The 26980-nt window shown below is 40.4% G+C and overlaps 2 protein-coding genes across 2 annotated transcripts; both read left to right on the plus strand.

Annotated features, from left to right (window-relative positions):
- The first annotated feature begins 113 nt into the window (after window positions 1–113).
- On the plus strand, window positions 114–9183 carry LOC145450523 (excitatory amino acid transporter 3-like). Its single transcript, XM_080329044.1, has 12 exons — window positions 114–473; window positions 1164–1286; window positions 2412–2493; window positions 2561–2603; window positions 2663–2809; window positions 3334–3494; window positions 7808–8009; window positions 8076–8176; window positions 8244–8369; window positions 8426–8560; window positions 8689–8827; window positions 8903–9183. The coding sequence occupies exons 1-12, from the start codon at window positions 239–241 to the stop codon at window positions 8960–8962; spliced, it is 1554 nt and encodes a 517-aa protein (XP_080185170.1). The 5' UTR covers window positions 114–238; the 3' UTR covers window positions 8963–9183.
- Window positions 9184–15158: 5975 nt separating this feature from the next.
- LOC145450076 (excitatory amino acid transporter 1-like) lies at window positions 15159–19870 on the plus strand. Its single transcript, XM_080328555.1, has 12 exons — window positions 15159–15479; window positions 16102–16224; window positions 17791–17872; window positions 17938–17980; window positions 18046–18156; window positions 18356–18516; window positions 18680–18881; window positions 18949–19049; window positions 19107–19232; window positions 19288–19422; window positions 19552–19675; window positions 19745–19870. Exons 1-12 carry the CDS (start codon window positions 15245–15247, stop codon window positions 19799–19801), a joined length of 1500 nt encoding a protein of 499 aa, XP_080184681.1. The 5' UTR covers window positions 15159–15244; the 3' UTR covers window positions 19802–19870.
- Window positions 19871–26980: the final 7110 nt, after the last annotated feature.

A 26980-nucleotide genomic window follows, 5' to 3' on the forward strand; every position in this document is an offset into this window, starting at 1 on the left:
AGGGTCTGGATAGAAAAATTTTGCGCACGACCAAAGTGATTCATCACTCGTCGTGAAGCACCTCTCACGAATCAACGGAAAAGTGAGTGAGCACGAGCAGGTTACGACGTACACAAACCTGCGTGAAAGGCGCCTGAGTTGGAAACAAGTCAGATAACAAGACACGCGCTGCTAATAACGTATGCTTAGTTTACAGCGCAGTAGAATAGGAAGTACTGCTTTTTGAATACACAGCAAGATGGGGTGTTCACGACCAGAATGTTCTAAGTCTTGCTGTAAGAAATGGGCTAAAGACAATGCACTGCTGCTGGCAACTGTTGCCGGCGTTGTGATCGGTATTGTAATGGGGATCGCTATGAGAGAAGCGAATTTGTCAAAGCTGGATATCAAATATTTCGCGTTTCCCGGCGATCTTTTACTCAGAATGCTGAAGATGATTATCGTTCCACTGATCGTGTGCAGTTTGATTACTGGTATGTATTACAATTCAATTTTCCAAATCACAAGAAAATCATAACCATGGATGGTGCGTCCATAGAGTCGGCAGGCCAGTACTAAATCGTGGGATAACGGGTTTATGTAAGTTATGCTAGCAAGCCACATGCGGAAACTGGTTATGTGGTATAGGCCGGGTGATTTTCATTCCCACATGTGCGACTTTGAAATTAATTGGGCTTTGTTTAAATATGATTCTTTTTAGTTCAATATCTTAATTATCGTAGCGAGAATTCGGAGGCGGAAACAATTTTGAGGAATTTCGTGACGTCATGGATGTAATCGTTATAGTATCCAGTAAATAGACTGTATAAGCCTGTTCGACCACTGCTTTCAAGACAATTTAATAATATATATTCATAGTGAAATAAACCCGAATATTTTCGTCAGACACTCATCGCGGGTAATCGTTAGCAACTATAGTAGAGAATTCACAAAGAACTTTGCAGCCGAGAATATTCGGGTTGATTTCAATATGGATATATTATTCAATTGTATACAGAAGTTTTGTACCTTCAAGGGTCTCTTGTTTTCACGACCAAGTATAAATGTAAGTGGATAGTGTCACGGAACCGATATAAGTTTTCAGTGTGTGTTTCTCAGTGATTGAAATGACATATCTTTGCGTACTTCATGTGTGCATACTAATCCTGGGCAAATTTTCGAAGGTGTCGCTTGCCTCGATAAAGAAGCGTCAGGTCGGCTTGGGCTACGAACAATAGCGTACTACATGGGAACCACTTTCATTGCTGTCGTGCTGGGGATCGTTCTCGTCGTATCAATTCAGCCAGGTATTGCTCATTGTCGACAAGTTTAGGTGCTACTGTTGCCTTTTGCGCGTGACATGAATGCGAACATTATTTGCTCGCAAATGATTCGCGAGTTTCGATGAAACATCGCTGTTTGCTCAATTCTGAAAATAATGGTCGGTTGAGCATGGTAGACAGATCGTGACACCTCTTCCTATAAATAAAATACTGTTGGCCGGATTTCAATACTGAACTTGAACTTTTTTTGATATGCACGTCGTACACCAGGGATCTCAAAAATCAATTTTGGTCAGTGGCCGGATTCAAACAGCTTGATTGCTTGCGGACGGACTGGTCAAATGGTGTCAAAATGTTACCTCACAAGCTATATCTTTGTGCTTCATTGGGGTTCTGGTCCAACAACATCTTTATTCGTAAATAATAGATTTGACAAGATACAATGATTGGCAGATTGAATACAGTTATAAGCCACTAAAGCAGCTTTACTCGAATCTACAATCTACATGTCACGAAGATATGAGATGGCATATTTCAATCTGATGAACCACTGTACTGGAAGGAAGGCGGGGGAAGTGAAGAATATTTTCTGACAGTCAAAACACGAAAATATGCATTCGCTGACTAACGCTTGAATATCTTTAATATAGATATAAATTATGGAACATTCACCGACAGCCGATGATACCAATTAGTGAGGAGATGGGCCTGGAAACTACTGCAAAGCCTATTACGTGTGACTCACCTTTTCACGTTATTTAAATATGGCACCCTTATGAAGGAGGTTGCATATATACTCATGTACATATGCATATACACATGTTTTGGTTCACAGGACATGTTTATTTGTCATATGAGATTAGGATGAAATTTGCGACTGTGGAGAAGCTCGATGTCGCAACAGTGTATTTAACAGTGTATTAATTAGATTGCTTTGATATCACGGCCACATCCCACCAAGGAGAGTTTTGATCGGAACTTCATTGATTTGATGCAAGGACAGTTGACCACAGCGAATCATGGTTGGCCGGACTCCCCCTCGCCTTATTCGCAATAAGTTCATTTAGGAGATGACATGGACATAACATTGTTCATCGTAATGTAAAGAGTTGCCAATTGCCCATCCACAACTATCACATATTTGTACAGGACGCTTCGGAACCGATGGCGCAGTACGGCAATCTTCCTCTCTGGACGTGGAACCTGTTGATGCAATCCTAGATCTTATAAGGTCGGTAGCATTCGTACGTAGCATTGCGTAAAAACATCGACATTGATCATCTTGAAATGGTTCGCAGGAACGCATTCCCAGAAAACATAGTTGAAGCTTGCTTCAATAAGGTAAATTTTATATGTGATCTCCAGTCTTATTACAGTAATGTGCATAACAATAACGACAGATTAAATCGGTTCGAGTTCCAATCACTGAAACTAGAAACGCAACAAAGTATTATGCGATCAACTCGACCGAATCGGATAATGGAACAGCTTCACCTCTTACCACTATTGGATGGCTGGAAGAGGAAGTCACAGTGGACTACAAGCTAGTAAGAGGCATTCCTGACTTTCATGATAGGCTTGCTTGTGAATTTGCCCACATGACAATACAGGCAGACGCGCTATTGCCACATCGAAACATAAATTAATTATACGATTTAGCAAAGGTTCCACGATACTGCGTCCATAAGTATTGGTATATTCGATTCGTTTTCACCTATCGAAATGGGTTTGAAAGCACAATTTTATGCCAGAAAGTGACGTTTTCCCGATTTACATCCAAAGCTATCGTGGAAATCGGCGAAATCCACAATTTTGGTTTATCCACTTTCAAGTATGAAATATATCCGCATGTTTTCATCTCACCTATTCTGATTTAAACAAACCTAAGCATGGAAGCAATATCTGTGGGCGCCATTTCAAATGTTAATCAGTTTACATTCACAACGCTTTAGCCTTGCCGTCACAAAAGACGCGCAGTCGGTCAGTAAGATATCACGCCGAGGTCATTTCAATCAGTACACGTTACCGATGCGAATCACTTTTATAACACCCATATATATTTCATTCCCAGGCCATTGAATCCAAATCCGGAGTCAATGTTTTGGGCTTGATCGTTTTCTGTCTGACGTTCGGGGTGATTATCGGCAGAATGGGAGAAGACGGAAGGATTCTCGTCAAATTCTTTGTGGCCGCAAACGAGGCCGTCATGAAAATGGTATACGTCATAATATGGTACGTGAATGTCACGCGCTACAGCTCGTAAGGCTCTAGTTCAGTGGTTCCTAACTTTTACTAAACTCTGGAACACTTACCGTAATCTGCAAGCCTTCGAGAACCCCAAATTCTCACTGTGTCATAAAAACAAAAATGTACCACGACACACATTACTAGTGCACAACAAGAACTGTGCACCATAGCAGAGTGTTAACAGAACAAAACCATTAAAACATGATTTTCACACAAAACGAAAACATTATAATGGATATATATCAATTGCAAATAAGCGTGATTTCTGCTGTCACATTTCAGAAACTAATTTAGAAATGTGAGGTTTCACAATGGAAGGTGTCATCGTATTGTTCGGTTCGTGCGCAACAGCATGATGTCAATTGCTTAATTGCAAATGGACCTATAATAGGGATGGTGTGAACCTCACAAATTTAGAGGTTCACGTTCACAAACGAACCTCTGTAGGTTCTGCACTGTGAACATTATTCAATATTCATATACTGTATATTTGTTCACGTCATTATAACATCCTTGGTTAAAATTCTATGCATTTCAAGTTCGGACCACTCTATATGCATGGCTCTGGCAGCATAAAAAATCAACACTATAAACGAGCATGTTCTTTGTAAATCCTAAAAACTTAACTTGCTTTGTTACAAAAGTTTGACGCGCAATCACACAACACCAAGAACAAGATACACTACATGTAGGTAGTCACCGAAGGATGCTGCTTTATTGAACCAATCACTGAAATTGATATAAAGAATACATGGTTGTGCAATGTGCATGTGCAATGTAAAAAATCTAGCGGGCGCATCTTGACTCGATATGTTTATTGTATCATAAAAACCAAATCCGTGCGATTGGGGTATTGGCTACCGTATTTATGGGGTAATATCGGTAGCAAGTATAGAAACCCGTTTTACACTCTGCTCAGTATCAACGTATAGCAATTGTCAGACGCCGGATACATTGCCCGGTCTGGCCAAGACCGTTAAGGCGTAAGCTTATATTCCCTTGCAAGTCCTTGTCGACATTGTTGTCAAAGCCACCGAGGATATTAATTTTATGGGATTATTATAGCATTTGGTACTTCACCATTAAACCATATCTAACGGCTCACTGCGTTTGGGTTACGTCATTTTTTTCATTTGACCAAAGGCAATATTCAGACTGATGTCACAAGTGTCAATCGCAAGCTGCCGCTGTACTGATTACGAGAAGATAAATTCAAACTGCTCATGGCCCTGCAATCATTTAATGGACGGATTAAATTTCCATCTGCCCAAGACATACACATAATGTACAATGCGATATACAAGACAAACATTGCAATGTAATTAACAGATAGGGGGGATACCGAACTGGTTGGTCAACCAGTTGGGGTCTCTTGAACTGGCATCCACCTCGACCCGATATGCCCGATATCACAGTCTTCATCGATATTATATTATTATTATATTCTTCGTCGGTCCTTTTTCTATTTCTTGCTCTTTTTCTTTCTTAATCGGGTCTTTTTTTCTGGACTTTATTGTCGCCGTAAGAACAACGATGCGGGGGACGAGGAGCCCAGAATAACCTCCGACGACGGGAAGCGAACCCGCGCTGCCTGCTTGGATGGCGCCGACGCTACCACTACGCTATCCCTCCTCCATCAAAAAACACATTACATTTTGACGCAATAATGCCGTCAGGAATAACGATGCCGCAGCCCAGGAGCAAGTGAGCAGGGTCACGGTGAGAGTAAGAATGAGAGTGCTCAATCGGCGTCACAACATATGGGCAACGCGCTTGTGGTTTGCGCCGCTGCTCACTTGCTCCTGAGATGCGTCATCGGTATTTCATACGGCATTATTGAGTCACAATTCAAAATTCGTCACAATACACAATTTGAGGCGGATTCCAGGGGGTTCCAGGGCCACGGACAGAATAATTTTTTACTTTCGAAATCAGTGACGCGGCGACATTTGATTGATACCCGTTTTATCAAAAATCGCGCTCAGCAAGTCAGCTTAAAAAGAATGCCGAAATTGCATTCGGCCAAATGGAGAGTATGAGGTAACCCAAACGCAGTGAGACGTTAGATGTCGCTGCGCCCACACAATTGTAGTTGTAGGGCAACATGATCATTGATCAGCAGGCCTGTTTATTTTTGGAGTTCTCCAAAAATAACAAAAATAGCTTAGTTTTGAATATTTTCAAATTTTATTTTTGGAGAATCTCCAAAAATAAGAAATGAAGGTGTTTTGAGCCCTATTACTACTGAAAAACTCCACCAAAAGTATGTTATTATCATTTATTCAAGTCCTCCAACACATAGATATCATCAGTGATCTTGATCTAACTTTCCAATAAATTCTTCACAAATTTAGTCTTTGGCCTGAAGAATGCCTTCCAAAGAATATTAATCAGTGCGAGACGCCCCGCCGAGACCCTACTCGGCTTCTCCCACATGATTTTCGAGATATCGGTCTCGAACGTCGCAATTGTGGGAAGCATCGAGGTTAAGGGTCCAAAAATGGAGGAATGTCTAACTCTTAAAACTCTCCAATCTTCCAAGCCTTTGCTCCTGACCAGCGCTCGTCAGTAATGCGCTTGAAACCTATGATCCTCCACGAAGTTTCGTGCCTCATTGAACTTGACAGCCCAACACCCTCTGACTAGAAAGCCTTCCTTGTGGCGGTCCTCGTTGTCCCAGTCGTCGCCTGGACACAGAGCTCTAAGGCGTTCGACCAGGCGCATGAGCTCCTGCTGCTCCATGATCAGAACGTTAAGACCATGAAGCTTCGTAAAGGTTGTGCTCAGCTCTGTGAGACCGTGACTATGCGATCGAGAACGATCAGCTGGATCCACCACTGCAGCGAAGGTGCACACGCCGGACTGTTCTCGTCCATAACATCAAGGAGTTTGGTACGATTTCCAGTCAACCAAGAGGCCACCCTCTACATTGACAATAAACGAGCGTCAACAAACTTGGGGCGTGCACTTTCCATCTACTGGATCAAGTTATCTTGCCGTCTGAAGCATCAGCAGATCAGTCCCGTGATCGAGGTGGCGGTATATGATTTCGCCATTCCCTCTGCCTCCCTCAAGCTGCCTTCCCGTCTTCTCTGCGTGTCGCACTGTGAAACTTATAGGAGTACAAAGACGGAGGGGGAGGGCAAGGCCAGCAGAAACGTGGAGTGGATTGAGTGGAAGTAGTTTTAGCGTTTCGGTGACCCCCTCCCTCACACAGATACAGTTTTTGTGTGTTTTTATGAGTTTCCTGGTCGTTTACATCGCCCTGACTTGTTTATTTCACTGAAAAACTTGAAAAAACGTCATCCAAAAAAATCTTATTTTTGGATGTTTTCAAATCTTATTTTTGGAGAATCTCCAAAAATAAAACCCAATATCCAAAAATAAACAGGCCTGTTGATCAGTGATCTGATCACTAGGGCGGTTTTTTTTTGACATGTCAAAATTTGTCAAAATTTTGTCAAAATTGTAGTGTTAGGTCAAAATTTGTCAAAATTTTTCATAAAGTCGAAATTTTTTTGACGTCTGCATTTCGTTCGTATCGTAGATTTTGCACTGTCGGTGAACTTATGATTTGATATTTTACAGCTTGTAGCCTGTTTTATAGGCCTACCGTTGTACATGGCTAATTGTCAAACAAGTAGGTAAACATGGTGTTATGGTCAACGTACCGCAATATCCTAACTGAAGGAAGACTTCTTGCGCATTGCATCATTTTTATATTAAGAAGCGCTTGATGGAAAATTGTGATGTAGACAACATTGTCAGAATGAAGCAACACGGTGTGTCAGCAGCAGTGTACGCACAACTTGAGTGTTGTCAGCCAACAACTGCTGCTGTTGAACGTCCTTGGCAAGCTTCTTAGTAGGACATGCACTTTCTACCAAAGAATGTAGGAAAGTATCTCTCGTTGTACTACAAATTTTTTAAATTTTTTTTCACCATAATACATATTGTAAACACTGGAATTCTTCATAGGGCCAGATTTCGTTAAAATATTGGTTCTTCCGTGTAAAATGTTGCCTGTTTCTAAGCCAAAAAGTTTTTTCATGTCAAACTACTTCGTTAGGATAGTCAGTTCCATCCAGAAATGAAGGTAAGTGGTACAATTTTAACATTATGTGGGAAAACACCTAATTTGCATACGTTAAGTCAAAATTTGGTCAAAATTCAGCTTGTTTAGGTCGAAAAAAGTCAAAATTTAAATTTTTTAGGTCAAAATTTTCCGTTTTTTAGGTAAAAAAAACACCGCCCTACTGATCACCCACCACGTCGTATTACACTGCCGTATGTCACAGGTACTCTCCGGTCGGTATTGCGTTTTTGATAGCCAGCAAGATTATGGACATGGATCGCCCAGAAGAGGTTTTGGGACAGCTCGGACTGTACATGGCCACCGTTATAGCCGGCCTCTTTATTCATGGATTTATCTTCCTGCCCATCATCTATTTTGTCATAGTGCGAAAGAATCCTATCAGATATATCTTCGGAGCCTCTCAGGTTTGCGTCAAGATTCTCAGATGTATGAAACCAAATTGTGACCGATATGTAATTATTTCCACGCAGGCTCTTCTCACTGCATTAGCAACGGCGTCTAGCTCCGCAACCCTTCCCGTTACAATAAAATGCCTCGAAGAGAAGAATGGAGTCGATAAAAGAGTGGTGAGGTACGAGTAAAACAGAGATCCACAACTGCTAATATGAATTGCTTGAAGACACCCACACTTATGACAGATTAGTGCTCCCTGTGGGTGCTACAATCAATATGGACGGAACCGCATTGTACGAGGCTGTGGCGGCGATTTTCATCGCTCAGTCGACCGGTATTACTCTTAATTTCGGTCAAATTGTGGTAGTAAGGTAAGATTTTGTTTAGACCACCGATGTTCGGGAATAAAATTACTGTTTTTATTAAGCATCACGGCTACCGCAGCTAGCATCGGCGCGGCCGGGGTGCCTCAAGCTGGTTTGGTCACTCTCCTTATTGTGATGTCCGCGGTCGGCCTGCCATCTGATGGAATCGAGTTAATTCTAGCGATTGATTGGTTGCTGTGAGTATGCATTACAGATAATGATAAGACAGTTACACCGGGCAGGCTTTGCTTTTATCGATATGGGAATATCTTGTAAAAACTGGTTATTTGCTATCGCATTTACTGATTTTCATCTATATACATAGTGACCGATTTCGCACTACCATCAACGTACTGGGTGACAGCATTGGTGCAGGAGTGGTTGCTCACTTATCAAGATACGATCTTCTTGAGGACAGCAATGACAAGACTAATCATGGTGGTAGAGACTTTGGCGATATAGAGGTTTGGAGCATGATCAATTATTATCAATACCGGAAGGTACGGGCTATTTACAATATATAAAACTATGTATTTCAGCCGACTATCACATCAAAGCAAGGAGCAGATAATGCTGGATTTGATGATACCGTCATATAGCATGATATTAGAAAAGTCTAACACATATACTGAATAATGTATCGATAGAATGAAATTTGCTTAGCTTTATTCGGTGGCTTGTGACTTTTGCCTGCTTGTTCTTGAAATTGCAGTATTACTTACACATATAGCATAGCCCTACATCGTCTTTTACAATCGCGTTATACGATGTACTCCTTTTGATCTGGAAGTTTCAATTAAAAGGACTTCTTTAAACACAAGGTAGTTGACACACATGCAGGGAAGATTACTTGCTACATATGCTGTTGTGCTGAACGTGAAGTGAGCACCGCGAGAACGCACGATAAAAAGTAGAGCCGAAACGTCTAGATATGCATTATACACCCAGGTTCAGAAAAGGACTTCGACGAAATATTGGAAACCTTGATACATATTTCAAGCGTTATCATAAAGGTTCCGACGATTTGCGATAGGAAGGTAGTACTAAAGGTGGCAAAAGTAATCAACAAAGCTACTCAAGTATAGAAGTAGTGACGTGGAATCCCACTCAAACAACGAGTAGAATTAGAATTGTTCAAGTTCAAGTTTATTCATAAAATATCATTATTTCAAACATCACAAGACTGCGATACAATGAAAGATAGGAAGGTGCCGAAACGACTTGGCGTAGTCTTGAGATCAGACAACCACCTGGGTTTAGGCGATGTAAATATAGGAGGCATGCACACTGAATGAAAGTAAAAGAGGATAATATAAAATGATAAGCGACAAAATCAGGTGGCTTGTGACGGAAGGCGAGATGAATATGTCAGGTCGTGGTCCGGTAAATGTCGAGGGCTGACTAGCTGACTAGTCCGGCTTTGAATATTACTCTGTTATTAGATAGTTGTGAAAAACAATCTTGGTCTAGACCTGGAAAGTGGCAACATGCGCGCAGTACAGGGCGCTGGGTTCGTGCCACCTACATCCGAAGAAGTAGAAGTTTTAACCAACATTACAATTCTGCCGCATGATGGGATGCAAATCATCGTTTTTCTGTAGAACAATGGAGGTATTGTATCGGATACAGTACAGCATAGTGGTTCTCAATCTTTCTGTCTTCGCGGACCCCTTTTGTCCGTCACGGACTCCCCTAAACACTGAGTTTTAGTTAAAATTTAGCTCCATTATCGTGCATCCGTCGTCTGTCTTGTGCAAATATTAACTGTAGTCAAGTGATAAACAGCAAAAAATGACTATTCTTGAAAATAATATCAATACTATTTATGTAGAAATTGTGTAGACGTCTATTATTTCAAAACGAATTATGCATCTGCATTTCTTGATATACGTGATCGCGTCTTCAAAATTTGCACCTTCGATTGGATATGTACGATTGCCGAAAATCCATTTCCACAAAAGTAGGTGGAGGCGAATATAATATAAAAGGGTAACGCTTCCGACGACACCTTTCGGTAGGATCGCAACATATACTGAACCAAGATTGAGAAGCAGATTTTTTAACGAACATATAACGTCCAGCATAGTCATTTCTATCCAGCAGCTCATCATGAAATTATTCTGGAATAGTGGTTATATCACCGCAGAAAATGGATTTTTGTAAACATTTTAAATTCATCCTGATTGATCTTACTATACTCCAACAACTTTTTTCGGAAATCTGTTTGTAGCAGTAGACAATTAGGCAATTAAAATGAGTTTGCGCAGTAGAATAGGCCTATTTCATCTCAGACGGCCATTCTGTAGATGTGAGTCGTGCAGTTTTAGCGGTAATGAAGCAAAACTGACCAGTGATTTCCTTAATAAAAAAAAGAAGTTATCAACCATTTCGCGAGCCCCGTGAAAATGCTTCGCGGACCCCGGTTGAGAACCAATGCTGTCCGGTATTATCCACATACCTATGCCTCTACTCATCCCTATGCCGTCTTGCTAAGCTTGGGTAAATCGCTGACTGTGCTAAAGTCATGAACCATGTAGCTCCTGTAGGTGCAATAAACATTATCGATATATACATATATTCCGGTAAATATTTATATAATTGGACGTGGTTACGTTTGGTGCAATTTGAAATAAAACTGTATGTGTAGCTCTCTGCCTATCACTAGTTCTTCTTTCTTTATCCGACAGGCAAGCCAGGGGTCATAGAGTATATAGTCTCAAATCGTTACTACTAGCGACGGGAATAAAGCGGCGCAGCCAATGAGCGAAAGAGGCATTGTCGCCGAAAATTTGTTTCTATTCTGGACGTTCCGAAACTGTCTAGCTCAGTGGTTCTTAACCTTTATTAAACCAGGGAACAATTACGTTAATCTTCAAGCCTTCAGGAACCCCAAATTTTTGCTTAGACATAAAACCAAAAATCAACCACTGTAGGTCTCTACACCAGGAGTGGGCGACCTACGGCCGTAAAAGGAGATTTGTGCAGCCGTGACACGTAATTTAATTAGTAGGCCTATGTGTTGGCGGCCGTCGACAGGTAAATTGAATTTACAAATTGACTCCCGAATTTTTGAGATTTTAATTCATCTTGAAATTCCCTTCGCGCTACGCGCGATTAAATGCCGTCCTTAATTTTTCGATTTTAATATAGTAGCGCCCTTAGCAATCTGAGCCCCACAGTACAGATGCGAACAGCACGGGGATATGATGCGCTCCATATAGAAATACCAATTTGGAATCGTGTGCTTCTCACGAAAGAAATTCGTTTCTGGTACGTTTAGGCGATTCCAATATATTTCCACTATAGCCTACCGACAATCCTGATGGGAGGTCAAGAAATAACAGCATGCAACAAAGCGACTAAAAACGATCGGTCAACCCGAAGATGCATCATCATGTGTAATTTGCCCTCAATTTCCGAACTCCGAAGACACTATACCTTCATCAACTCCGCCAGTGAATTTAATCACATAGGCTGATAAAGGATAAATATTTGATGGTAATATGTTAACCTACTACTATTTCTTGTCGCTTTCTTTTCTACACTATATTCTTTACTTTCATTCAGTGTGCATGCCTCCTCTTTACATCGCCTAGGCCAAGGTGGGTGTCAGATTCCATAGACTACTCCTTGTCGCTTCGACATCTTCCTGTCTTTTCATTGTATCGCATTTTTTGTGGTGTATTGAACTGATAAAATTGCTAATAAACCAATGATGATGATGATGATGATACTAACAATAATGACGAAATTCATTTGTGAATCTGAAAAACTTTTCGCGTTGCGCGCGACCATAACGTATCCCAGTAATTGTTCAAAACATGGTCACTCGCGGTTTCGGTGTGTATGGTAAGCCGATATGAGAAAGTAGATTAGTCCGGAGTTCACCGTAAATGGTCCTAGACAGTTTAACATTGGTATTTGGCGCCCAGTTAGTTCATTGCGGCTTATGCGCTGGAATGCGGCCGTACAGGCTACATAAGTAATCGAAATGCGGCCGTGAAGCAAAAAGATTGCCCAACCCTGTTCTATACACACATGCACTTCTAATACATTGCTATTCTAGTATTTATTATAGATCACGGGTGTACAAAATGAGCTGAGCATCAACAGAGTGTTAAAAGAACAAAACCATTGAAATATGATTTTCACACAACGCGAAAAAATATAGAGAATATATATTGCAAATCCGCGTGACTGCCATTTTCTATTTCAGATAACAGTTCCGAAATGCGAGGCTTACCCGTGGAAAGTGACAGCGTATTGTTCGGTCGACACGCAACATCGTGATACCAATTTCCTAATCGCAAATGAGATTATAAATGCTGGAGATAGAATTTGCATTTCAGGAGTACGCGGTTTTAATTTGGTACCCCGACCTGCCCCGCATACGCCACTGCACACGGCGTACCACCACTAGGGTTGCATTTACAACAAAAATCAATTTAAAACAAACACGTTTAAAACAAAGCCTAAGTTTTTGTAGCCATGACGTCACGACTATTTAATTGTAACGTCACAATATATTGACATTGACAATTCAATTGAAAATACAGTATAAATATGGCTCTTTCGACGATAAGAGCTTCCGACCACTGTCACAAACAGACCAAAAGTATATTTAACCAGGACTACATCGTTATGCAGCATTTTTACGGTCGGCGGTACTCATCATCAGAACAGCCATTTCGTTCCAATGATCTATATATATACATGCTAAAACTGTTGAACCGACGACGATTTCGAGGGTTCCAGTCACCCCACATCGTATACATCAACTATTATGGGTACAAATCGTCCGTAGGCTCATACAACATGGTTTTTCGGACGTATTTACACAATTACGGCATAGTTAGACAACGTTTGAAGAAAACACAATAAAAAAAAGACATTTGATTAAAACACTGTTCAAAACATCTTTTATTTAAACAAAGTGTTTTAAAACACCGTTTGTTTTAAATGCAATCCTAACCACCACCAAATCACAATTAGACTATACTGATCGGGCCTAATTGCCTGCAACCAGTGATGGCCAAGACGGGCGACACACACAAATTATCTATATGTAGAGGTTGAGTGTGTGTGTCTTAACCTTCAGGGAACCCCTGAGCAGGACATGGTATGTTATGAAATATGGTATGGTATGGAACGAAATTTCAGTATGGAATATGGAAGAGTGTAAGTATGGTATGGTATGGAAATTTCCCAAGTATGGTATGAAATGTTCTTTCCATACTTCCATACTTTTTCCATACTTTGGCAGTTTTGCCAGAATCATGACTATGATCCCACTTTCGATTTGTCAAATTGATTGCATACCTCAGAAAATCGCTCACTGTATATGTTCATATCTCAAATTGCGATTTATCACACACCCACCCCGGTCGACATCTATTTGAAGACAACAAAGTAGAGCTACGCGCATATGAACGAAAATAATATTAACAATGAATATTCAAATCAATTCAAATCTAAATATCATAAAAACGAACGATATTCGACCGCTGTGGTCTTACAACTGGCATTTCGCTTAACATACGCTCACTCCGTAAACTATACCAAGGGAGTTTAAAATCGTAGATTCTGAGAATTTAAAAGTTACTTGAATATTTATATCAATTTGTTGAGCTTGGAAACAATTTTCTGCGCTTTGGTAGGTTGATCATCACGCAATATCTATTTGACATAACCATCATTGTAATTCAAAAATATGTAGCTTGTCTTGGTGCGACGTTACGATATGCCGGCCTCCAACACGCATTAAACTTCATGAAATTTGGTTATCTCTGATAAAAGAATAGACACCCTGATCCTGGCTAATGAATCTAATGTGTGGCCCACAGATTGGCGGGAAAAATTAATATTTGATCCGCTGTACCAAAATCATTGTAGTGATGTAAATTTATATTATAAGGTATATTCTAATGCAGAGGTTTCGAACCGGTGGGTAATTCACGGGTGTCTGGCCGGGTATAGACTCACTTGTAAAAAAATCATTATTGGCCTCCTTTATTAAACGTCTGTATGAAATGCCGATCGTATCTCTGATATTTAGGCTCATTTGCAATTCAGCAATCGTATCAGTGCCTTCCATTAGCGAGAATCGACAGGACACTGGACAGCGGCAAGCGATCTTCCCCATACGTTGTTATTCAATCAGTCGCATGCGAAATGGTGTGATTAAAATCACCTGATTCGTTATAATAAGAGTTCATATGTATGTGAATATGTATTCAGGGAGATCGCGGACTCGCTAATTGATAGCATAGCCGGACTCGTTACAGATGAAATGACATATTTCTTTCGAGTTACGTACCGTGCGAAAGTGTATAGCTCATGGCGTCCCAATGCCAATCTCCATAACAATGAAAAATTAGAGGCTGATTGTGGGGGTTCCAGGGCCGCGAGCGGAATAAAATTTATATTTTCGTAATCAGTACGGCGGCAGCTTTCGATTGATACCCGTTTTATCAAATTTGATGCTCGGCAAGTCGGTCAAAAATCACCGTCAAATTGCCTGTAGCCAAATGGAAACTGTGACGTGATACAATTTCATTGAACCGTGCGATTTGCTTGTGTCGACACCATATAGGACACTATGGTTACAGTGTTCGTACAAGTACATGTTCGCCAGGCTCCGACTAGCAATATCTTGGGCGTGACCGGTGAGTGCGATTCATCATTCGCCGTAAAGCACCTCTCGTGAAGCAAACCTACATAGAAAAATGAATGAGCAGGCTGTATCACACACGAACAGTTGTTTAACGGCGCATTAGCTCCTAACAAGTCAGATTACGGAGCAAGCGCGGCTCATAACGTCTTCTTAGTTTACAGCGTAATAGAATAAGGACATATACTGCGTTATACGAACATCCAGCGAGATGCGGTGTTCACGACCGAAATGTTCCAAGTCCTGCTGTAAGAAATGGACGAAAGACAATGCCCTGCTGATCGCGACTGTTGCCGGCGTTGTGATCGGGATTGTAATGGGGATCGCTATGAGAGAAGCGAATCTGTCAAAACTGGATATCAAATATTTCGCGTTTCCAGGCGAAATTTTTCTCAGAATGCTGAAGATGATTATCGTTCCCCTGATCGTGTGCAGCTTGATTACTGGTGTGTATTTCAATTCAATTTTCCATATTTCAATGATCCCAACCCTGCCTGTAAGGCAAGCATGTATTAATCGTGGGACAGCGCGCCGTGTGCATAACTTGCTTTTTCTACCATGGTAACGAATAATAAGTTACGCCAACTATACAACCACATTCCACATACGGAAAATGTTCATGCAGGTCTGTGTTAGTGATGTAGCACGCCAAAACAACCGATCGCGTGCTTTTCATTTTCACATGTAGGCATGAAATTTAGTTCAATGTCAATCTTTTCAGATTAATGTTTTGATTATCGGTAATTCGGAGGTCGAAACAATTTTCAGTAATAAAGGGACGTTATGGATGTAACTGTGGCGTACCAAATATAAATCACGATTCGAAAGTCTCATATAGCAAAAAAAAAGTGTATTTTCCTTCACGGTATGACGCGTCCTAGAATTGATACAGAACATGATTAAGAGGTATAGACAAGGCATATATGAGCTTTGTTTTCAAAAACCAATTGAAATATAATTGATTAATCTCTCAAACCGACATAAGTTCCCAGTATGCCCTGCCTAATGATTGAAAAACATCTTACTGTTCCGAATGTGCGTACACTTATGCGGTGCAAATTTTTGAAGGTGTCGCTTGCCTGGATAAAGAAGCGTCAGGCCGCCTCGGACTACGAACAGTAGCCTACTACATGGGAACCACTTTCATTGCTGTCGTGCTGGGTATCATTCTCGTCGTATCAATTCAGCCAGGTATTGCTCATTGTCGACAAGATAAGTTGCTGTGCTGTTACCTTTAATGCTGGAAATGAACTTGATCAATGTTTGGTTCAGAAGGCTTTGGGATTTCGATGTAACATCGCTTTTGGCTCAAATGATGGTCGGTTGAGCAGAGCATATTTAACCAATCGTGACACCTCTCACTATAAATAGAAGCCTGTTGACTGAATTCCGATACTGAACCTGAGCTTTTTGAGTTACATATACACCGTACAGTAGTACACGGATATCAGTTCTCATTCCAATGTGCCTTGAACCTGAACCGAATAGTTTTTCCGGGCCGCATAATTTGTATGGTTCGCATAACAGTTTTGCCCCATAAGATTGCTTATTGGACAAAATTTGAGTTGGTAGCTTGTTGCCAGGTACGATGGATTCTGACACTGTATTCTGATGTGATTACTAAAACAAACGCGGGCGCCACAGAAAAATTGTGCGGCCCGCGCAATGGTAATTAAACTAAGAAAATATAAAACACTAAAATATGCATTTGCAGACTTTTTGCATTAATTTTTTCGTCAATATTATTAAATAACTTGGCCTTTTAGTGCCCGAAATATAATATTATTGATAAATCTCGTTAGCACCGTTACCAATTCTAATTGAGATGAGGGGCATTGCAGATACAATAGAAATACTGTAATGTGCGGCCCGCGCGGTTTCAATGCGTTATTTGAATCTGACCCGCCGACCCAAAATGTGAACTGACCCAAAATGCAATTACGACAGATGCATGCAACTCAAAAGCAAATTCTGGAAACATCAATTTAATGAGAAATTTGCTGCTGGCTATTTGATATTACATGTGCTATACGTGATTCTATTGAGGTTTCTGCAAGGTGGAAGTCATTTTAAAAACCAGTAACTTGATTTATTATACCGCCAAATGCTGCTAAATTGTTCTGTTGAAAGCTTTCACATATTAAAACATGTTAAAACAAGTTGTAGGCTACTTTTAAATTGGTTGGTACAGCAGTTGAAGCATTGCGATGTACGCTTAATACCAAAAATTCTATAATATTACAACACGATGCAGAAAAATAAGTTCCAGACTTCCAAATCAATTTTAAATTTAATGTTTCAGTTCTTGAATTAATAGACTAGTGGCCAATTTTGACTTTTGCATTTTGCAATTGAGCTATAAAATTGCAGTATATTGGCTGACCGGCGAGAGAGTTGACACGTAACGGTTGTTGAGAACCACTGGTTTAGTGGACAGGCATATTTATCATTTGGGATCTATGAACAATAGCGTTTTGTATTAGATTGTTTTAATTTCACGGTCATACGCCCCATAGGCCCTGTTTGGTCGAAACTTACTTTACTTGATGCACGATCAGTTGAACAAAGTGCAAAATGGTTGGCCTAATTCTACCCGTAGTTTCGTACGAAGTCCACATTTGAATGACGTGGGCCTAGCATTAATCAACGCAGCTACGCGGTACCAAATTCCCCAATGCCCATCATCTGCCTATCATATATGATCATGATCATGATCATCACTGATTACGTGGATAAACACGTCATGTATTTCGGCAGGACGTTACGGTACCGATGGCGCAGTACGGCAATCCACCGCTCTGGACGTGGAACCTGTTGATTCAATTTTAGATCTCCTAAGGTCGGTAGCCTTCGTTCGGCATTGCGTAAAGTCGTCGAAACTGTTGTTTTTGTAATCATCTGCAGGAACGCTTTCCCAGAAAACATAGTTGAGGCTTGTTTCAACAAGGCAAGTGTAACATGTGATTTCTCGTCCCATCTTGAGACTATGAACGACAATATCAATTACCTCAGATCAAATCGGTTCGAGTTCCAATCACTGAAACTATAGAAATACAACAGCATCTTATGCAGTCGCTGGGACGGCTTCGTCTCGCACCACAATTGGATGGCTGGAAGAGGAAGTGACAGTGGACTATAAAGTGGTTAGTGGCAGTCCTGACTTATATGATAGGCTTGGTTGTGAATTTGTTTAATTTATATTATCAACGCTTTAGCCATGTCTCCACAATAAATGTAGTGAATTATAACTTCGTGGCCACGTCAATCAATTCACGTTACCGTTGCGAATCGCATATTAAACCTTTTCATGTTTGATTTCCAGGCCATCGAATCCAAATCAGGCGTCAATGTTCTGGGCTTGATCGTTTTCTGCCTGACGTTCGGAGTTATTATCGGCAGAATGGGAGAAGAAGGAAGGATTCTCGTCAAATTCTTTGTCGCCGCGAACGAGGCCATCATGAGAATGGTATACATCATAATATGGTACGTGTACACTGAATATCACCCTTTACTGCGAGAAAATCCCAAGTTTATACTCTCGTTTTTATGACGTCATTGTTGATGAATAACCTCGCAATTCATGCGTGATGCCGACAGAGGCATGGTTATCGTACGATACGCTGCATGACTCTTTGCTATGTCACAGGTACTCACCGGTCGGTATTGCGTTTTTGATAGCCAGTAGGATTATGGATATGGATCGCCCAGAGGAGGTTTTGGGCCAGCTCGGGCTGTACATGGCTACCGTTATAGTCGGTCTCTTCATCCATGGATTGATCTTTCTGCCCCTCATCTACTTTGTCATAGTGCGAAAGAATCCGATCACATATATCTTCGGAGCCTCCCAGGTCTGTGTCAATATTCGCAGAGGCATCGACCACAGTTGTGACCAATATGGTGACTATCTACACGCAGGCTCTTCTTACTGCCTTAGCTACGGCGTCAAGTTCGGCAACCCTTCCAATCACGATAAAATGCCTCGAAGAGAAGAATGGAGTCGATAAAAGAGTAGTTAGGTATGACTGTGTCGATCGCTAATTTGGATTCATTGAAAACTCCCACACTGATGACAGGTTGGTGCTCCCTGTCGGCGCTACAATCAATATGGACGGAACCGCTTTGTACGAGGCTGTGGCGGCAATTTTCATTGCCCAATCGACCGGTATTACTCTGAATTTTGGTCAAATCGTTGTAGTAAGGTAAGGTTTTGTTTCAAGTACTAATATTCCGGAATAAAACCATCTTTTGATGAAGCATCACGGCTACCGCAGCCAGCATCGGTGCGGCAGGTGTGCCTCAAGCTGGTTTGGTGACTCTCCTGATTGTGATGTCGGCGGTCGGCCTGCCATCTGATGGAATCGAGTTAATTCTGGCGATAGATTGGTTGCTGTAAGTATGTATTACAGAAAATCATAAGATAGCTACATATGGGAGTGTCTCATTTTATCGAGACCGGAATATCCTACATGAAAACTGAATATTTGCTACCACATTTACTGATTCCATCTGTACATATAGCGACCGATTTCGTACTACTATCAACGTGCTTGGTGACAGCATTGGTGCAGGAGTGGTTGCTCACCTATCAAGATACGATCTCCTTGAGGAAATCCATGACAAGAAGAATTATGGCGATAGAGAGGTTTGGCGCACGATCAAGTAGTAACATAGGAGGCTATATGTGCTATTTATATAACATTATGTATTTCAGCAGACGGCTGCATCAAAAGGAGCGGATAATTCTGGATTTGGCGATACCGTCATATAACATTGTATTAGAGAAGTCTAAGACCAATACTGAATAATTTGTCGATAGAATGAAATTAGCATAGCTTCATTCGGCTGCTTCTGACTATTGTCTGGTTATTCTTGAGATTATTTGAAGTACTTATACCATAGCATAGCGATATATCATCCTTTACCATTGCTTTATATGATGTAGTCTGATCCGAAAGGTTCAATTAAAATTACTTCTTTATACACAAGGTAGTTTTCAGACATACAATTAAGATTAATTTCTGAAAACGTAGCTGTCCTGAAGGAGAAGCAATCAACGAGATAACGCAGGATTGAAAAAAGAGCAGAAATATCAGAAAAGACCATGATATTCATTATGCAACCAGCATAACATAACCTAAGGAGTTATTGCAAACATTGCTAAATATTTCAATCCTAATCGTAATAGTTTCGATGATTTGCGACAGGAATGCGTTAACGCAGCGTTGGTAAGCGACAATATGGAACTTGGTATGCGGCAATATGCGCACTCAGGGATTTCTAAAACTCCCTGAAATCCCTGATGCGCACTGTGCAGAGATCTGGTTTCGTGTCGTTGCATCTCAGGAGGTATAAGTTTTCACCAACATAAGAATTCGACCACACCATGGGTTACAAATGATTTTGCAGCAAAACAATGGTTGTTAAAGAGTTGGAAGAATTTTTAAATTGGTTGATACTAGTCACATTCGATAATGATACACACACGTAGGGCTGCATTTAAAGGTGAACTGCATCTTCAAAAAGACTTTCCCTTATTTCGTACATTATGTGGTTAGGAACAGGATAAAATAATAAAAATTGCGAATACTCAATAGTTTGGTCGTAAAACACTTTGTTTAAAACATGCTTTAATCCAGGGGTGTCAAACTGAAATTGCGTCGCGGGCCGGATTCAAGCCTTCTAATCGATCGCGGGCCGGACCAGTCAACTGATTCCAAAATGTTACCTCGTGCTCTTGCTTTTTACTTGAATATCTCAAAAGCACATATGATAGATAATACACATAGTCGCAACTCCTTTATTTGCGAACAATGAAATTGGCAAAATACGATGATTGTCCGGTGGAATAGAGAGAGAGAGAGAGAGAGAGAGTCGTTATTTTCATCCAACCAAAATACATAACAAACGGCAGTGATGGTGGTGGTACAGAAAATATGCATGCACAGTATTCAGTATTAGATAGGAATTATCGATAAGACCGTGAAGGTCATCTAGTCTGATCACACCAGCATCAAACAGGTACACTTGACTTGACTACAGTCTGGCTGTAAAAAGTGTTTAGTTAAAAAAGGAAAATAGAATAAAAATTGGACGATGGTAGCAAATGATCAATGAAGCAATGTCTGGGCGAGGTAGGGCAACAGTGTTAGTATAGTATAACGACAGGTGGTGATCAAGTAGGTCTTTTTTGAATCTATTATAAGGCAATTCACGGATATGTGGTGGTAATGCATTTCAGATGATAGGTCTCGGGTAGTCGATAGATCTCTTAGTTAGGTTGCTATTCGGTGGGGGTAAGTAGATAGTTCCCTTTGACGAGGATCTCGTGTAATGGGAATGGATATTTTTAGCAGGTATGAAAAAGTCATCAAACACAGGAGGCAGACTATTGGAAAAATATTTGTAAACAAGTTTTGATACTTCGAAGCGATATAGGTCATCAACTCGCAAAATTCGATGCTTACGGTAGTAAGGCGATAAATTGGTACGTAAAGGTACAGATGAGATCAGCCGTATCGCATGGTTTTGCAGGGTTCAAATTCTGCACAAAAATGTTGTGCATGCATTTCCCCATTCTACGATTCCATATTGCAGATGAGAGTGGAAAAGAGAGAAGTAGATGGTTCGTAGTACTGATCTGGAAACCAAAGATTGCAGACGGGTCATTATTCCCACACACCGAGCTAGTTTTGATATTGTGCATTCAATATGCTGCTTCCAAGACAATTTGGAATCAATGGTGACGCCGAGATATTTTGCTGAGTCACATGGAGATTTGTTTATGATTGATGTTCACAGTGAAATTATGATTGGCATTATTTATAACGAGCATCTCGGTCTTATCTGCATTCAAACTTGGTTTGTTTGCTTGCAGCCATCTCGACACTTTTGGAATAGAGTTCAGAACCACTAAATCAGTGGCGGTAACGACGATATAAGATGGCATAATCTATGCTCCCTTTGATTTAGTCGTAATCTGGCGTTAGCCCTGCATATGCTTTGTGAGGAATACAAGATATTTAATTGGAGACGCGGACGTTGGAATTTGGTTTATTATTATTACATTGCGAGTCCGGATTCTCTCATCTCTAGGGATCTATTGGGTCGAAAGGGATACAACATTGCGACTAGTGTTGCATTTAAAACAAACGGTGTTTTAAAACACTTTGTTTAAAACATGTTTTAAACAGTGTTTAAAGAAAGGCCTTTTTAAAAAAAACAAAATTGTTTTTTTGTATTTTTAAAAAAAGTTTTCAAATTATGCCATAATTGTGTAAATACTTTTACAAAAACTTGTTGTATGAGCCTACGGACAATTACCACCCGTTGTAGCCGACGTATATCGATATGGGATGGTTGGAACTCTCAAAATAGTCGGTTCAACAGCAATAGTACATATATTTCGTCAAAGGAACTATTTTTACCCTGTATTTTCAATTGTTAATGTCAATCCACAATGACGTCACAATTGAATATTCGTGACGTCATGGCTTAAATAAAACATAAGAGCTTTGTTTTAAACATGTTTGTTTTAAATCGATTTTTGTTTCAAATGCAACCCATATTGAGACCATACATATTTCAATTATATATTTGTGCAACTAATATATTTTCCATGTAAACTGCATACAACGGTTTCGCATTGGCGTTTTCGCTTTTGTAAATAACTACTTTTTGGTCCATATTTTTATAAAACCCGGAACTTGGTGTGCAGTTTTACCCTTCTTGAAATTAGATGTCAATTTCATCGACATGTTGTTACTATAGTTGTAACTATAGTGAAACCACAGCGCCGCAGTAGGGTGGTTATAATGGGGACTATTAACATGGAAGTATTGCATGCAAAAAATGTCAACATTTGTTACAGATGAGCTGGAAAATATATGAATTTTTCAATCTACTCAGAATTGCTTTGCGGGCCGGATGAAATCGTCTGGCGGGCCGTATGTTTGACACCCCTGCTTTAAACAGTGTTACAAAACAATGCCTTTTAAAAATAAAATCGTTTTTTTTTCGAAAGTTGCATAATTATGCTGTAATTGGGGCAATGCTTTCGGAAAAACATGTAGTTGGAGCCTACGGACGATTTGAACTCGATATAGAATGGTCGGAGCCCTCGAAATCATCGTCGGTTCAACAGTCATAGCCATCATCAGATCATTGGATGCTCTGATGATGACCGCCGTCCGTCAAAATGCTGCACAACAATGTATAGTCCTGGTTAAACTTGTTTTTTGGTCCGTTTATGAGAAAGATCGGAAGCCTTTTTCGGAAGCCAATCCCCTGTGACGTCACAATTAAAGATTCGTGACATCATGCCGAAAAAAGACAAATTAAAAAAAAACAATAGAAAATATGTTTTACCCAAGGGCCATGTTGTAAACATGTTTGTTTTAAATTGATTTTTGTTATGCAACCTTACACACACGGCAGATTTGAGTATGTGTTAGCTAGGTTTACCATATTTTCGTGGCCCAAATTCCGGACACTCTTTAGCGCCTGCTAACGGGTTTTAAAATGAGGTATGAACCCGTATGACGTCTTACAATCATTGCTTTGCCTAGCGATTGTATACAGGGGTGGATTTTGTAATATAGGTTGTGAATTAATTAGGCTATTGCGACATCTCTATAGTATGAACTCTGGCGATTACTAGGGTTGGTATTCTCATTTGGACTGTAATAGACTTCAATGGCCGGATGAAATTGTCTGACCCGCAGGCCGTGTGTTTGACAGCGAGGCTATACTGTTAGGTCAGTGCAGACATGAGGTTGTTTGTTATAGCCAGGACCGAAACAACACTTTCAAGCCAGCTCCCACCCAAAACAACACTGGTTCGGCGCCCAGCATGGGGTGAGCCATGCAACTTCTGGGAGCGTTTACTATACGCATCTGGTTTCTATATGCAATTGTGCATCTTGTTGTTACATTGTTTGAATGAATACTGTCAACAAATTTCGTTTGTCCGTATATCACTATAAAAATTTTATCCTCTCTCATCCCACGTGATCAAAGTTAGCGGTAGAGCTGGTGGACTTCGAAAATGCAGGACACGTAATCACGTACATCGCTAAGTCACGTTCGTGTCACTTGAATAAGACTGTTTATGAGCGGAAATGCCGGTCCGAATACCAGCAGGTTACACACCCGGTGGTTTACAACCTTTTATGGTCGCGACTCCATTTCCAATTTGAATATGTTCCGTGGCCCACCTCAAAGTTTGGTAAGCTGTATACTAAGAAAAAGAACAGCATCTTTTCCCAGACTTACTCGCGGCCTATGTTGGAAGCTGTTAAGTTCAACATCTCCGCGATCCCCAGAAAAGGGAAAACGACCCCTAGCTTGAGAACCAGTATCTTTGACTAAAGCATCCTAACGGCCTTACCGACACTTTCCACATTCAAGTCAAAATACAAGGAATATCTACTATATACTAGTCCGCCTACAAGGTCACCGGACCACGACCTGGCTTCTCTATCGGTAGGTCGCGGGTTCGATCTTCGGTCGAGTCATACCAAAGACTCGAAAATTGGTATTCGCAGCTAGGCGCTCAGCAACCACGGATAGCATGGAGGAGAAAAAACGGGGGTGTAGACCAGAGTTGGATCAATTGTAATTTGTAATTGAGCTGAATGTAATTAATTACATTTTTCAATGTAATTGTAATGTAATTGTAATTGAAGCATTTTTATTTTGTGTAATTGTAATTGTAATTGTAATTTGACAAAAATTTTGCTCAATTACGATTTCAATTACATTAAATTGCTATTGAGACCTGACAAGCACAACATAAAATAATTGACTTATAATGCATTCTCTTTAAATATCGACAAGGAATTTGGTGGATCCATTCGCGGAAGCCCTTGACTGCGCCCTTGCGGGCGAAGTTTTTTATTTTTACCGCTATGATGGCCTCGGCTGCCATTGTATACAATTATTAGATTACTAACCAACGGATGGATTCGCAACACGTGACTCACGATTGAATACGCCGAGAAGCGAACTGCTGAGCCGGCTAAAAGCAGCAGAATTGATAGTCCCATAGCTGGCGATCCAAGCGTCGAAATTTGATATGTATGGTACTAATCGAAAGCTAGTGTCGCACTGATTCCGCAATAAAAGTATATTTCCAGGCAATGGTACCATCCCAAAATAGTCGTGAAAGTGTGGGAATCGGCATTGTTCTGAACAATCGCTGGACGTAATTGGTCATTGTTGTGGTCATGCTGCTGCGGCGCTCTCACTTTTCAGAACAGTCGGCCTTAAACGGCTATTTTGGAGCAGTTACATTGCCCTGACGAGATTTTAATTTGTATTTTCGGAATTATTGCATCAATAGCTTACGATAAAGACCAGATGCATCAAATTTGGACGCTTGGATCACCAGCTCTAGGACTACAAAGATTGCTGCTTTTAGCCGGCTCTGCAGTACGTTTGTCGGTGCATTCATCCGTGACTCACATCTTGCACATCTATCCGAGGGTTGGCAATCTACAATGCGATTTCAGATCACGATGCTGCATCGTTACTTCGTTTGGCTAACTAACCAGACCACTGGATATTATATAACGTCTTATCTGACAAAGCACGGTTTTGTTTTTACTCCTCATCCTAATTCCTACGTCCCTCCATAAAAATAATATTATTTCTTTAATTATATACTCTATACTTTCTTCAACGACATACTGCACCCTATCCTTAATCCTAACCCATAGGAAATTAGGTAAATAACATTTTACATTTCCAATTACGTGAGCCATAATTACCGAGCATACAAAACACGCTCATATTACGTGACAATGACATTTACTGGGGCCAGAAACTTTTCGCACCTTAATGTTCATTAAATGCAATCCAGCAGTTTTTGAACAAGTAAAAATGTAAATGCAAACGGAAATTGTAATTTATGGTATCAGGAGCTTCTTTCCATTTGCATTTACCTGAATTTTACACACGCTGACGTCTTGAGAGCTACATTTCATTTGCGTTGCTCAGTTTTGTCTATTTGTTTGATTGCGTTTCATTGCCCATCTTGCAGCCTATTCGTTGTTAGTCATTGCCAGTCGCTCAAACTTTTGGTTGTTAACTGTCGCTTAAAAACGTTTCCTATGATTAGGAATAGTTCGAAAACGTTTTTCTTTTTATTAATTAACGGGTATTTGCGTATCATGAATGAAACATGAATACTTGAATTGTTGTTAATTACGACGCTACACGGTTGTCAAGGAGCACGGTTGAATTTATGATTATTCAATTACATGTTCAACAGCAGCAATTGTAATTGTAATTGTAATGTAATTGAAGCATGCAAGGAGTAATTGTAATTGTAATTGTAATTTGATATTTTTAGCATGGAGTAATTGTAATTGTAATGTAATTGAAACATGCATGAAAGTAATTGTAATTGTAATTGTAATTAAACTGAAATAATGTAATTGATCCAACTCTGGTGTAGACTAGGTGACCTTGCGCCTTGCGGTCGTATCGCATCTCCGTCGTTAAAGCATCTCGATGGTGCAGGCGAAAAATAATGTCATATCTCTCTCTCTCTCATTCAGTGTGCATGCCCCCTCTTTACATCGCCTAGGCCAAGGTGGGTGGGTGTCTGATTCCAAAGACTACTCCAAGTCGTTTCGATACCTTCCTATCCTTTCATTGTATCGTAATTGAACTGATAAAAATTGGCACTAAACCGAAATGAACTGAACACTATGAAGATACAGTTCTCTTACAATTGCGATTACAATTAATCTTATTCCAGTAAATGATGGTTATTTTGATTTATTTGTATTGTAGATTTTGCTGGGACAAGGGTACCCATATTAAAATCAAGATATGTGACACTAAATCTCGCGCAGCAGAAAAATTTCAAGTTGCATAAATCTTCCCCAAATTAAGATATAGATGCTGATTAACGAAAGAATTTTAAACTCCCTTGAAGCCTCCA

The sequence above is a fragment of the Botryllus schlosseri genome, chromosome 11 (genome assembly GCF_051294905.1).
Source record: "Botryllus schlosseri isolate E-star chromosome 11, Bs_hap1, whole genome shotgun sequence".
In the NCBI taxonomy this organism is placed as follows: Eukaryota; Metazoa; Chordata; class Ascidiacea; order Stolidobranchia; family Styelidae; genus Botryllus; species Botryllus schlosseri.

Bases quoted from the DNA above. Each gene is read 5' to 3' on its own strand.
- LOC145450523 (XM_080329044.1), top strand. From the start codon at position 239: ATGGGGTGTTCACGACCAGAATGTTCTAAGTCTTGCTGTAAGAAATGG. The intron at 1,287-2,411 runs GTATTGCTCATT...ATATTTGTACAG, and splicing joins CGTCGTATCAATTCAGCCAG to GACGCTTCGGAACCGATGGC. The intron at 8,561-8,688 runs GTGAGTATGCAT...CTATATACATAG, and splicing joins CTAGCGATTGATTGGTTGCT to TGACCGATTTCGCACTACCA.
- LOC145450076 (XM_080328555.1), top strand. From the start codon at position 15,245: ATGCGGTGTTCACGACCGAAATGTTCCAAGTCCTGCTGTAAGAAATGG. The intron at 15,480-16,101 runs GTGTGTATTTCA...AAATTTTTGAAG, and splicing joins CGTGTGCAGCTTGATTACTG to GTGTCGCTTGCCTGGATAAA. The intron at 16,225-17,790 runs GTATTGCTCATT...GTATTTCGGCAG, and splicing joins CGTCGTATCAATTCAGCCAG to GACGTTACGGTACCGATGGC.